At 36.8% G+C, this 15,351-nt stretch overlaps 1 protein-coding gene across 3 annotated transcripts in view; it reads left to right on the forward strand.

Annotated features, from left to right (window-relative positions):
• LOC125235507 (semaphorin-2A-like) overlaps positions 1-15,351 on the forward strand; it is a 782,062-nt gene that overhangs the window by 732,288 nt on the left and 34,423 nt on the right. For all 3 annotated transcript variants that reach the window (XM_048142078.1, XM_048142077.1, XM_048142079.1), the window contains 2 exons: positions 9,210-9,486; positions 13,528-13,758. In XM_048142078.1, coding sequence (XP_047998035.1) covers positions 9,210-9,486; positions 13,528-13,758 — 508 coding nt within the window. The remainder of the gene's footprint in view (positions 1-9,209; positions 9,487-13,527; positions 13,759-15,351) is intronic.

A 15,351-nucleotide genomic window follows, 5' to 3' on the forward strand; every position in this document is an offset into this window, starting at 1 on the left:
AAGATTTATGAGGACTTTTCCACACGTTCAGATTTCTCAATAAACTCATGTGTAACTCGAAAAGAAATCCAAACATTACTATAGTTATTAATTACGTTAACTTATAGTTACAACATAAAAATAACATTGTTACTAGGTAAATTGGATTTGTGGACAACTTGCAATTTTATCCACATTAATGGAGAATCGACAGGAAACGCTACTTTCGCAATGATTCTCTATCATTATCGTCCTCGTTAGCATTTATTGTTTATCTACGAGTTATTGAAATAAATATTAACTACCAAACATTTTTAACCCCCGACGAAAAACGACGGGGTGTTATACATTTCACGTGTCTGTCTATCTGTTTGTATGTGTGTGTGTCTGTCCGTCTATAGTTAGTTAGTTATTTATTCATCAAACAATATTACATTGTATTTGAAATTAATTATAGCTAAAATACTTGAAACTAACATGCAATCAATTTAGAATATTACATTAAAATATAACATCAAGGAATTTATACAGAGATTGAATTAGGTATGTCGAAATGTATTATAATTTAATCTAGGATTTGGTATGTCTAATTTAATCTATTTAAAGCTCTTCCACGGAATAATAGCACTTCTCTAACAAGATTTTTTTTAATTTGTTTTTGAATATTTGGCTACTGGTAAGTGACTTCAACTCGACTGGTAACCTGTTCAAAAGGACAACAGCCTGGTAACCTGCCGCATGCTTCACTACTTTGAGCCTGGTGCTCACTGTATGAGGCAAATCTTTACGCCTCGACGCTAAACGCTGTCCCTCTGTTCTGAAGTTTCAATTGAGTTCAAATTTTTAACTAAGTCCGTGAGTAAAATCAATATGTAAAGGCTGGGAACAGTTAAAATTTTAAAATCTAAAAAGTACTGTTTACTTGGTGTATCCTGTGGGACCCTTGCCATTATTCGTATTGCTCTTTTCTGAGCAATGAAAGCAGCTTGTACATTATATTTGTAGCTGTTGCCCCAAAGTTGAATACTGTACCGCAATTTTGATTCAACCAGAGCATGGTAAACCATTTTAAGTTGATTCAGTTGCAGTTCATCTCTTAGACTTCTGAGGGCATAGCACGCGCTGTTTACTGCATTTATCACAGCAGATACTTCTGGCTTCCAGTTCAGATACGAATCTATGTATACGCCTAAAAATTTGGCTTTCTCCACCTGATCTATCATGTCTCCCTCCATGTAGATCTGCAAGGCGTCTTTATTTTTGGATGTGGTTCTAAATAACATAACGTTAGTTTTTTTGGCATTCAGTTTCAGATCGTTAGCTTGAAACCACCTAGTGAATGTCTCCAGGGCATAACTTACCTTAACATTCAGTTCAGGTATACTGCTTGCTGTTACAACAGCATTTGTGTCATCCGCAAAGACAACTAAAGTAGTGTCGAGGACGTTGTACTCAATGAACTTAATTAGGTCGTTGGTAAAAATAATGAAAAATGTAGGTCCTAATATAGATCCCTGAGGAACACCTCTGTGCGTGTTGGCAATGCGTGATCTGTAGGCCTTTTCGTGCTGATTTTGAGTCCACTGAATCTCTACAAAGAGCTTCCTGTTTGTTAAGTACGCATCAAAAAGGGCTAGCGAGCTACCTCTAACACCATAGTGCTCCAGCTTATTCAGCAGTATGTCATGATTGACCATATCAAAAGCGGAGCTGAGATCAAGCAGAATACCGGCTACTTTTTTCTTAAGGTTGAGTTGACTGACAACGTCCGCGACAAGAGTGCTAATTGCATCGTTTGTGCCTCTACTCTTTTGATATCCAAACTGTCGCTCATTTATGATTTTGTTAAGATACAGGTGCGCCTGTGCGCAGGTGCGTACAGTGAGCCTGTCTTTCATCACTCTTTCAAGCAGCTTGGACAGTGTAGGTAACAGTGAGATGGGCCTGTAGTTTTTCTGATCGGTTTTCGAACCCTTTTTATGCACTGGGAGAACCTTAGCTATCTTGAATTGGTCTGGAAGCATAGCATAGGTATAGCATCGTAGCTACGGCTAGCGGCCGAACGTATGTACTAATTCAGATGTAGTTTTTGTTTGAAGTCGGGAGTGTTCTTAGCCATCTTCATGAAAATAAGTCTACTATGTCAAGGTTTTTTCAAAATTTTAATTTTGTGGTTAGGTTATCTTCTACTAGTATATTACATACCTAAATATCTACTTCATCCTCCGCCAGTGTAATCTCATACATTAGATACCTTAGACAACAAAGCAAGGCATCGTTAAGAATTCAGATCGCTCCCCTGTTATTACTTATTAGCTGATAGTGACAACGTTGTCAAAACTTTGTCGCTCCAAGCGATCTACAATTTGAGCTCCCCGCTGTGTTTGAAAGTTTCTGTACTCGCAGTGACAGGGTTCCTTAATACACTGTAACAATTATCTAACTCCTCTATGACTTGTGCTTACAATAGGTACTTACTTATAAGACTTCCAGAAAATTTACCAGACTAGTAATTCTGTTCCAAATTTGATTTAGGTAGGTACCTTAAAACGGTCTTACCTTGCTCAAAGTTCATCAAATCAAAGGGAATATACAATTTACACATGTTAAAGTGAGACTAAATCTACAATATTTTAATATTTATATTAGACTAGCTTTTGGCTGCGGCTTCGCTCGCGTTAGAAAGAGACAAAAAGTAGCCTATGTCACTCTCCATCCCTTCAACTATCTCCACCTAAAAAAAACACGGACAAACAAACAGACACACACACTTTCCCATTTATTATTTCCCATATAATATTAGTATGGATATGGATTGTCAAGCTTTTTGTGGATTGTCAAAATCCAGGAAATGTGTGGTATTTCAAGACAGTTGTTGACTTATCTTAGTTGCTGACTTAAACACCATGTTATATTATATATATTATATTATATTATATCGACGGTGGAAAGGAAGAACCCCTTAAGCGACATTTAGTGAATTGTACAGGAGAGTGTTTCAAAGTTTTCTTTTTGAGAAAAAAAATCATAACTTTTTTCCTATTTGAAATAGGTAAATGAGTTCTTAAGACGATAATCTTATTTAATTTTTCTCTATTTTATGAAATAAACATTTACCCCAAAATCTTACAGGATCCTGAAAATGTTGTCGCTTAATTGAAAAGGTCCTCAAAATATTCCCGGAAGAACCATTTAAGCGACATCATCATAGTACTATAAAACTCACTGAAGCCACTTACCTTCTTTAACTTGTCTCTAAGATATTCAATTAAGCAACAGTCGTATGGGCAGTTATTACGTGCCAATTGGAAGTGGTATACCAGAAATTTGAAACTAAATCGACACTTTTTTGTGAATTATAACGCTAGTTTTAATATTTTTTTAAACTATTTCATATTATTGAAAAATTTAGAACATATTTGCGGTTAAAAAACGATATATTGTGCGTTTTTTAAGGAGAAAAATAAAATACTTATACGAAATTAACGTGTATTTTTATTTAATAAAATAAATTTACTTCTAACAAATAACTCTTAATTAAGTATGAACTTTTTTGAGATCACAATTATTTTGAGTTTATAAATTATTAAGAATAAGTAGCTAGCTTACTTATTACATACCTAGTCGAATCAGGCAGCGATCGACGACACAACCGCCGCACTCCGGTGTTCGTCGCTGACTGAAGCGACCCACTGCATTCCATTGTATAAGTAAAGCACCATTCGCATGAAATTCGCGCCAAAAATTGTTCACTGTACCGACATCAAATAGATTAGAGCAACACTTTAACCGTTATCATACCATTTTCAATCTCCACTTAACCGACGTATCGCATTTATAAACTATACTTTAAGCGACAGGTTCGGCCGCGGTAAGGAGTGTCGCTTAAAGCAATTAAATAACAACGTAATTTTTTGTAACATTCATTTAACCGACAATCGTTTTATTAAGCAGTTTTGAAGAACCACTTAAGTACAGAATTCAAGATATATGTGCCCGGAATAATCAATTAAGGGACATTACATCGGAAACGAACTCTTTTTAAAAATAGTTTATACGACTGTGGTAATATTGGAGTAGGTTTTAAGTGACACAGATAATATTTTATTCAAATTGTGTGTCGCATAAGGGGTGGTTTTTCAAATTCAGACCTCATTCGTGAATTACTTTAAGCGACATATAAGTCATCGGATCGCCGTGAAACCCAATTCAAACGACGCAGAAAAAAACGCTGATTCCAATGATATATATAACTCATTTTCGACCAAAATATCGCTTAAGTGGTTCTTCCTTTCCACCGTCGATATATTTATTTATTTGGAGATCCAACAGCTATGACATAAGTATATAAGACACAGTAGATACGGGAAGCCAATTACAGGAACTCACTAGTAGTGAGAATAATAGGTACTAAAGTTGCGCACTATCGCAACCACAAGTGAACAAAACTGTCGTACATATCAAATTATACACTAACATAGTAAGGCATTGAAATATAAAAGTTATGTAGTTAAGTTCCTAATTGTTATGGTTTATATGCCTTTTTTTCTGGGATTTGAGTAATAGTTTGTTGGGTTGGTGGCATGTATGCACAAATTTAATGCCTTTTTGGGGAATAGACAATAGACTTGTATTGACTTGGTTTGGTGGGGCTTTCCAGTTGTACATGTACATGACCCTTTAAATCCATACTAATATTATAAATGGGAATGTGTGTGTGTCTGTTTGTTTGTCCGTCTTTCATGGCAAAACGGAGCGACGAATTGGCGTGATTTTTTAAGTGGAGATAGTTGAAGGGACGGAGAGTGACATAGGCTACTTTTTGTCTCTTTCTAACGCGAGCGAAGCCGCGGGCAAAAGCTAGTGACCAATAAAAGTACGGGTAGAATAACGTTAAGTATACAATATGAGCTAACCCGTAGAAACCAGCGATTTTTAACATTATTTTTATTTAGTCCTACCATAAATTTGTTCAGTATGACCAACAAAGTACCTAACTACGCAGAGTTAAATAAAAACCATGGTTGAAATTTCACCTTGGAATTGGAGCATAATTACTCAGGGGGAGCAAAGTAGGACCATTTTCCGGTAGCTACCTCTTATTTAATCTGCACAAGATTACAACATTTGAATTCGTAATTATAGCACTATATCAAAACCACTTCCAGATGAATTTCCCTGTGGACAATTTCGGTTTTATTCCTAAGGCAGGTACCTAGCCAACGTCACAATCGCTTACGCTTCGTAACAGTAGAAGCTAGCTCTCCTTATCGCTCTTCCGTAGTTGCAAGACAGAGCCAGACTGCAATTCGATCGCCAAGTAGCTTCAACGATTGTCACTTCGGCTAGGCGCCAGGTTTCTTGTCTTGTAACAGGCTGATACGACGGGCAACGAGGTCATCTCAAGAATTCAGCCGTCTTGTGAAAGCTATTTTTGCAGTTTAGTTTTCGCGAGATAGTGAAAATTTTAAGTGCTAGGTTACAAGTAATATAAAATTGCGTACAAGGTATAATTTAGCGTTCACCGCGGGTAGCGCAAATTATGGCAAATTCTACTGTTAATTCGGGTGTGCAATTACTTAATTTTCATTACAAGAAATAGATATGAACAATTTATTTGTAATCGTTAGACAGTTTAATTTTTCTTTATTAAGTTATAAAATGTTACTTTACTTGTATATCACAAAACCTACACATGCACCGTGTTCTTATTGAATTCCGTTAATTTTAAGGGAAGATTATTAATCTTAGTTCAGTTTAGTTCAAATACAATCAATTTATCTAAGAAACTAGCGTCTTAACTCTTACGGTTATCGAATTATTAAAAAATAAAATTAATTACTGAACACGTGTGTGGCATCCCTTACCACTTTTGTTTTAACGGAAAACAAAAAAAATAATAGATACCTAATAATAAGTTGATGGACTGGACTAATCCAACCTTGAACTATAAAACAGAACAGTACAAACCAAGGCGCGCTTCGCGAATATCACGATATACATATAGGCAGAGTTTTAGAGTTTTGCCAGCCACTTTTTAACCCCCGACGCAAAAACGAGTTTGACGTATCTGTCTGTCTGTTTGTCTGTCTGTCTGTCGTGTGTGTGTGTCTGTCTGTAGCATCGTAGCTCCCGAACGGATGAACAGATTTAGATTTAGTTTCTTTTTTGTTTGGAAGCTGAATTAGTCACACTCCCGACTAATTCAGCTTTCAGAAAAAAAACTAAATCTAAATGTCTATCGCATATGTAACATCTATCGCAGGTGTATAGTGTTTTTCAGAAAAAAGTTACGAATTAAAAAAAACTAACTATGTGTTTCCTATAATGGACCTAATTATATGCCGAAGTTAACGGAATTCAATAAAAACACGGTGTATGTCGCAGCGTCCGCGGTGCTTACAAATATCTGAACCCGCTTCTATCATCCAAGCACTAAAGTGCGTATTCAGGTATTGTGAGCAACTCTACCGCTCCGATATATTTGATAGTGACTTACATATTCACATTGTATCGGGAAGCCATTGTCGTATTTCACGGACGGATCCAGGTGCCAACCGAACATCTCATGTCAGCTGTTTTACATTGTAAAACTGCTGGTTTCCAATTTCGCACATCGTATTTTCATAATGCCATTTTACAGTTTAGTACTATAACGGGCTATGTAAATGATATTATTATGTTACGTATATGCTTATATCTCTGACTTTTTATAAATCTAAATATATAAAAGAAATAAAATAAAATAAGTATATAAATATTTAAAACGTGTGGTGACGGGTTAAGAATTTCACCACCCCCTTTCTTCTCGTGGGTGTCCTAGAAGTCGACTGTGGGATATGGGTTAAATTGTGGCGTAGGCGAGAGGCTGGCAACCTGTCACTGCAATGTCACAATTTGGATTTCTTTCAACCCCTTTTTGCCAAGAGTGGCACTGAAACTTAGTAGTTCATATGCTCTGCCTACCTCTTTATGGGATACAGGTGTGATTATATGTATGTATGTATGTAAATATATAAAAGAAGAAACTAACTGACTGACATATCAACGCGCAGCCGAAACCGCTGGTCCTAGAGATTCCAAATTTGATAGGTACGTAGGTTCCTTATAAGGTATATTAGGGGAGCACTAAGAAAGGCTTTTTTCAAAATTCGCCTCCTAAGGGGGTGAAATGGGGGTCCAAAGTTTGTATGGAAAAACAATATTAGATTAGTACACGGGCGAAGCCGCGGGAAATGGCTAGTTCTTTATATTGCTTTTTAATCATGACTCTCTCTCATATCAAAAACACAAGTATTTTGGAAGCTAGGTAATCTAAAACTTAGCGGAACAGGACAGGGTCTTTCGCGTCATTAACATTGAACCACACTGTAGGCAAGTTTAGTTTAATATATAATTTCATGAAAATATGGTTGAATTCTGACAAATCGAAGCGAAGCTAAAGGTGCTTTTTGCATTCCCACCTCTGCGAGCGGAGTAAAATTTAAAATAAATATTTGTTATAAAGAGTTATTGATGAGTCCGCAATAAAACCAGTAATGGAACGTTATTAAAATGCGAACCCAACAAAGATGTAAATCCAGCGACCGTCAACTTTATTGAATGCTACGTCGTTACGGCGTCATCGGCTCCTTTCCGTCATTGAAAAGCTTTCTAGATGCTAATTTCGTAAATAAACAAAAGCAAAGGCCTAATGAGGGGCGCTCGCGGGTCCGTCCACAAACTTTCTTATTCTACGAGGGGAGCTCTTCCGTCCGATCCATTTGCTTGTTTATCCTGGACTTACGAGCGCCCAAACAGGGGACAATAATACAGCCCTGCTGAGTTTGAAAGTAAACCCTCACCAGCCTAGCCGAAGTGACAATTGTTGACGCTGCGTGGCGATAGAAACACGGTCTGGCTCTATCGAACCACTACAGAAGAGCGATAGGGATCTAGTTAGCTACGAAGCGTAAGCGTTAGTGACGTTGGCTAGGTACCCTGCAGAGTTTGAAAGTAAACGCCTGCTGTGGTTTTCAGCGCCCTGCTTACAGCTCGCACTTCAGTTTGCAGTGTTTAGGAACAAGCAGTGATGCGGTGTACTTAGTGCCTAGGATCTGACAATGTTTTCCGACAACGGTGACCTGAAAGTTAAAGCAAATATTTGTTGTTATAGATCGCTGTTTTACTACATCACTGCGGGACTGTAAAGTTTCTGCAACCTTTTATTAGCAGTATTTTGATCAACTTGTACTCAACAGTATAATTAAAACCAGTAAGCGTAAGGAATTGAGAATGCACCGTTATAAATTATTCTCTTGCCAACGTTTTGAAATAATGTGACTTACAATAAGAGCTAGCATTAATCTCCGCTAACACTTCATCTTAGAGGCGTTACAGGAACTTAATATACGTGAAGGGTCCCATCGGCTCCACGTGTAGGAGCGAGGGAACGTTGTTTTCCCGAGCTCGGCCGCGCGGCACGTTCTCGCATGCCTAATTTAATCCTCGGCTTATTGAAATAAAAACGACATAGGTTTTCGACAGGTGCCCCTCCGGGGGAGCGGGGGCCGGTCACAGGTGGCCCCGATGGTCGCAGCGTCGTTAAAATTTACATAAAGTCTCAATCCACGACGACGGCCGCCCTGCCCGCCCCCACGTTTATGCTACATTTAGTAATTTTATGATAATTTCGAAAACCGTACCGCCACCCATCACATTATACTAATAGAGGAATTCTCCCGAGGACCGAGCGATGCAGGAAAAATGTTCGACCGCTTCAAAATAATAAGTTTCGGTTAATAAATCGTGTTGAACGTGAAGCGGCCGTAAATTTTTGGAAGAATTAATAGCAGATGTGTTGTTGAGTCTAGCGAAGCGGGGGGCAGTCGGTTGCTACTGACTTTGAAACGCATAAATCCACTCGTTACGGTGCTTTTTACAAGTGTTTTAGATTAATGGCGCATAAAATCGAAGTGTTCATGCGTAAAAATTCAAATATTTTTCCCGTTTTAGTGTCGCTTAGGAAAATTAGATAGGCGACCTTAACTTTATAAAATTGTTTTACGAGTAGAGAAAGACTAAAATTAACATAGGATACAAGAATACCCAGTCCATTTGCGATAATATTAGGTTACTAAACGATCGCTGAAGACCCTCCGTTCTCTGAATAGAGAAATCAAATCGCGCCCAACAAAGGTTACGTCTAGGACGTGATCACGTAGTATAAATAAACTTTTTTGTTGTTGCAGTCGAACGTGACTCACCTGCCGCGGCACGCGCGGACGCCGGTGCCGGGCATCGGGATGGGGGTGGCCAAGTGCCCGTACGACCCCGCGGACAACTCCACGGCGCTGTGGGTGGAGCGCGGGAACCCGGGCGACCTGCCCGCGCTCTACTCCGGCACCAACGCCGAGTTCACGAAGGCCGACACCGTCATCTTCAGAACCGATCTGCATAATTTGACGACGGGACGACAAGAATATGCGTTCAAGAGGACGCTCAAGTATGACTCCAAATGGCTCGACAGTAAGTGCATTTTAAAGTTATTCGTAACGGTCATCTGCTTCTTTGATCTGTATTTTATGTTCACTGTTAAGTTTGAAAGATTGTTGTAATTTATTTTGTATAATATTAGAGACTGCAACATCTGATATTACCCCTTAAATGCATGATTTTTGTATTACCTATGTCCAAAAAAATTGAAATAGATGGGTAATGTTGTGTAGATTGAAAAATCCTAGGATTAAAAAACATATTCTTATAATATTCTCAAAAAAAAGCTTGATGTATCACTCCACTATGCATTTAAGGGTTAAGTTATGAAAGTTGTTTGTTATTGTCATGAAATCACATTACAATATCTTTATAAAACATTGACATTTGGATTTGAACGTGGGACCACATCATGTCATTATCCTTAATCGTATTAGTAAATAATCGAGTGAGGGTTAATTCGGGTTCAAAACAATAAATGCGTGACGTGGACTAATCCCTAGCGACGACCCAAATTGTGCTCACCATACGCCGTAGATTCGGAAATAACTAAAACTGAATTATTGGTGTAGTTACTGGAAATTTATTGTATCTAGGCAATGAAACTTATTTACCTAATCACACTAGTTTGATTTCGTGCCAATTAAATTACTACATTATTTAATGTACCTAATCTACTATAATCTACGGTTTTCAATAGGTACCATAACTCAGATTAACTAATTAGTATCCCGTGGTCTAGCTAGACAGGGATAATTTGTGTTTAATTATTATCGTTAATAAAATTTTACCATTATGCACAATAATTATACTTTATACTTAACTTCTACGTTGTTTACAAGTGCAGTCGACTACAACACTCGACTTATTACAATGCAATAACGTGAAAAAGTGGATACATCTCTTTGTAATCGACTATACAAGATTTTATATTTGTGACTTTGTAACCGTCTTCAGTGACCTAGAAAACATCTTAACCTGCGACACGAAAGCACTCAATTATTTCGTAAGACTCTTAATCAAAATTTAATAAAGTCCAATAGCCGAAGACTCGCATTCTTATAAACCTTCTTACAGAGTTATTAGAGTTTTTTAGTCGCTTATTTTACTTTTATCGTTAATACGTTGCTATAATCACTATTGCTATTTTGTACTTAAATATAATCCTTGTATTTTATCCAATTGTTTATTTTAAACTGAAAGCGTATTATAATGATAAATTGAACAAAAAGTCACGTCAATATTTTCATAATATCATTTAGCCTCATTTCTCAAAAATATTAAAGAAAAGGAACTAATAACAAACATATGTAAGTATCAGCATGTATCAGAATGTAAAATTAGATTCAAAATTCACGAATTTGAATCTTTACCCGCTCGACATAGAAATAAACAATCCGACTTTCCATTAATGACTGTTAATAACAGTTTGTTCATTACACGTTCCTTCATTGGCCGTATTTCAGGGATCACGCCAGCATTTTCAATTACCAACGTTTCCGTCAGATTTGTGAACGTTCACGTTGAGAACACTAATTTCGATCTCGCTTTCTTTATATATTACTAGCTTTTGCCCGCGGCTCCGCTCGCGTTTAATTCGAAAATTGCGGAATGCTCCATAAACATTTCCATCCGACATTTTAGAGAAGTGGGGAGTTGGAAAAAGACAAAAAATGCCTATGTCACTCTCCATCCCTTCAACTATCTTAAAAAGAATCACATCAATTCGTCGCTCCTTTTGCCGTGAAAGACGGACAAAAAAACAGACACACACACTTTCCCATTTATAATATTAGTATGGATCACTCCTGCAGGGCGTGTCACTCACGAAGACGCGTGTCTTAGGCTGTATTGCCTTGCCAATAAAGGTTAGATTTGGCAAACTCTTGCGTCACCGTCGGAATACTCCCTTTAGATACCTTATTTCACGGTGAATTACATTTTGCAATATAATACGAAACCTTTCTATTTATTGAATTAATTTAGGATTAAAAGCTTAAAAATCACACATTGTTGTACCTACATTCTCCCTTTATCTTGAGTATAAAATGTTGTTTTATATTTTAACGAAATGCTTATAAAGTATCTCGTTGAAAACATCAAGTTTATGACTGTTATTACCATCTTTATAACAAAATAATATACTTTGTAGGAACCTGCACCTGGCCGTGTCTTATTTAAGGCGACGTGCTGTATTTAATATCGCCAGGCTAATTTGCCTTAAGGAATAATAACTTCTAACCTCAGAGTAATACGACCGGAATTACCCATTAATGCAACCTGCAGATTGGATTTATGTCTTTAATTCTGTTTATTATGTGGTTTCTTATACTCTATAATAACATAATATTACTAACACTTACACAACTTTGGGCATAAATCTAATTATGTTTATCGTGTAGGTGTTTAATATAAGTACCTACCTATTTCTGTATTTATTACTGCTTCTACCACTTAGTCGCCTTCGTCACTTTTCCTTTGTTTCAGTTTATAATGTAGGTACTAACACTATTAGTTTATAATGTCCCCCTCTTAATGCCAATTGTACCTAAACATGGTTGATAATAAAATTTTTAAGTTTATAATGTACATATTTAGTAACATTTTTACAGCAGACATGTGTTTGAACAAATTAGTTCCACTAACTATTCCAACAGTAAAACAACACCGAAAATCAAACTCCATTTGAATCAAGTTCATTGAACATTTTTCGTTCTAACAAACAATGGCTAATATTTGGACATGCTATCAAATAACAATGATTGCGCAATCATCGCTACATTCGAATAACAATATAGAATGTTTTAGGCTTCAATTGTGGCGCAAACGTACCTATAATAAAGCATAATTATGGTTCAACATGAATCGCTGGTTGTTAAAGATATACATTTTTGTTTATTTATGAAAACAAAATGTGTCGTCAAAAATTTATACAAATGTGTCCCCCATCAAGAATCTCACGATCTGTTAGAACCCTCCACAAGAGTTGAATTTCAAAAAATCCGTCATTCGCGAGAGAGCTTACGTGTAGGGACGTGATGCCCCTAAATTTTGTAGTTGGCTGAGTTCAGCGGTTTGCATTAATGATTGATCGAGGGTCATCCCTTTTACACTTTATAATCGATATATGTATTTAACAAAAGAGGAAGGTACTTTGGTGTCCGCTCGGTTTATATTTTAATCGATATTACATTTTAATATAAATAATATAGGTACCTATACTGCGAAATATATCACCATGTACCATATCCATTAAACAAATAGCCCGAGCTTTATCGAAACTATTAATTAAGGTGAAGCCAAATTTATCGCGCCAATAATTTTAAAAGATTAGCAGACGCTCGCGGAATCCTTATTTAAAATTACATCTTTCGCAATATTGTATAGGATTTAGTATCAGCGAACAATGGGAAAATAGAGATATTGACTGGGACCGTGTGCTCGTAATCCAGGGCGCGTGGCGATTTCATTACGGCGGCTAATAAGCACTTATTAATGTCGTCCACCGCCCCGGTTTCTATGACATAATCGACACCCGCCGTTTCATCTAATATTTATTGCACGTCACACCGAACACCAATTTGATATTACAACATTAACATGGGAACGGCTGGCCGGAATACATGATTCGGGTTATTGTCTAAATTACAATGAGGTTATTATTGTAATGTATTTAGTGATTTATCTAATAATTATTGTATAAATTTGGAACTAATCCAACTAGGTATCGGAAATAGTACCTTGGTGCCAATAATTCGAATTATCTACAGTCTATTAAACCAAATATTCGATATCGTTTTCACCGAGTACCTGTTATATATTTGCTAAACTCACAAATAACAAACTTTCATAATATTGTCCGTTTTCAGTCATGGCCATGAACGTCACTACCAAATTTCAGCAAAATAATAACTATACATTAAGGTGTACATTACTTATGTTGATGTTGATACTTAACTAAAACTAATTATGACTAAATTGAACTGAAGTAAAAGTAAATATACCTACACCGTTCTAGAGCGTACTGCGATTAAGCTCTTCTTGGGTAGCTATTAACTCGTCGATTGTTTCCAGAACCGAACTTCGTGGGCTCCTTCGACGTCGGCGAACACGTGCTGTTCTTCTTCCGCGAGACGGCCGTGGAGTACATCAACTGCGGCAAGGCCGTGTACTCGCGCGTGGCGCGCGTCTGCAAGCGCGACACCGGCGGCAAGAACATCCTCAGCCAGAACTGGGCCACTTACCTCAAGGCGCGTCTCAACTGCAGCATCCCTGGAGAGTTCCCCTTCTACTTCAACGAGATACGTTAGTGATAAACACTTATTTTTGATACTATAAGCCTATTTAATCACGCCTAAGGTCCGGTTTTACCAAACAGTTGGTCACCGTTCAACAGTTTTCAGAATTTATTCGTTTGGAAAGTTTAATATGACTTTGGTGAAAGACGTTAACCAGTTTTTCAAGAGTAGTTGCTCTTCAGCTCTTAGTTAAAGGTTTTAAGAATGTAAGGGTGCATTGTGCTCATGTTTTTTCCATTTAATTTAAGAAAATACAGTAGGTACCTAATAAAAAAATACAACACGTAGGTAACATTAAATAATTCCCCTCAAGATATTATTAATAAGTTAAAATGACCTGTCCATACATACAGGGTTGGGCGGATTAACTGTCCTATTGTAATACATGTCGTTATCTATTTCAATATAACAGATTTCTATTCCCTGTGTATCATTTTAAATCGACAATTTAATGCCCTTCACGGATTCTAAAAGAAAGTATTTACAGAAATTTGAAAAGTATTTACAGTTGGAAGTTATGACAGCGAACATTGCGGATTGGGCGAGATATTCAACTAACTGAAAAAAGTTAATATCCAATATTGCTTTGATATTGCATACCAAAAATCGTTTATAGAAGTATTTTTCTTCTGAAATCAAGTAAAGATTTTGTAGGAATTGGATAGTTTGTATCAGTAAAGTAGCTACAAACAACCATGGGTGAATCATACAAAATTGTGCTTAAAATTATAAAATATTCAATAACATAATATAATTGAAGAGGGGACAATATTTTGCATACTTCAAAATAACCAAGAACTAAGGGACCTAAACATAAAGGATAATTTATGTATGTACGCTGTTTCTTTTAAAAATGTGAGCGCTAGATACAAAATGCTATTTACGCAGCACGATGGCCATTTTTCAAAGAAAATGCATTTTAATTTCAGGAGTTCAACAAATGTCAGACTGATGTTGAGTATGGTGTTATATTAAGGGATAGAAACGAAGATATTTTAGCCATAAATTTATTCAAAAGAGAAACTCAGTCAGACCACATCTTCATGAGGAAAAGTGCCATTTTCGTCGAAATTTTTAAGCTGATATTTTATCTTGAAACGTACGCTACGCATTTTTAGGTAACTGATAACTATTAACATTTACATATAAAAATAAATGCAAAGTTTTATTGAGATGGCAAAAGGCTAAAACTGGCATTTATTTTGGGGTCGGGTAGTCAAGTATTGCATGACTTAGCAGATGAGGTCGTGCGTGCCGGGTCAAACTCCTTCTACAGCAAAATGCCTAAAATTATGCAAGTTAAAGAAAATCAAATAATAGTATTTTATACAACAGGCGTTTAAAGGAGGTCAAAAAAGACGAGTGGCGTGGGTAACAATTTGAGGCGAAGCCGAAAATTGTTATTAAGACGTCACGAGTATTTTTTGACTCAGTTAAACACCGTTGCGTACAATACTTTTTCTACGACCATGCACTTAGTTTTTAATAGTTTTCTTGAATAACTTTCGTGAAATTCACACTGTTTCATGTATTTTGACGCAAATGTTTGCACTGTCAGCTCAGTGCCCAAAGCATTCCCGCGCTCGCGCGATGTATCGTT

Source organism: Leguminivora glycinivorella, chromosome 17 (assembly GCF_023078275.1).
Source record: "Leguminivora glycinivorella isolate SPB_JAAS2020 chromosome 17, LegGlyc_1.1, whole genome shotgun sequence".
Classification (NCBI taxonomy): domain Eukaryota; kingdom Metazoa; phylum Arthropoda; class Insecta; order Lepidoptera; family Tortricidae; genus Leguminivora; species Leguminivora glycinivorella.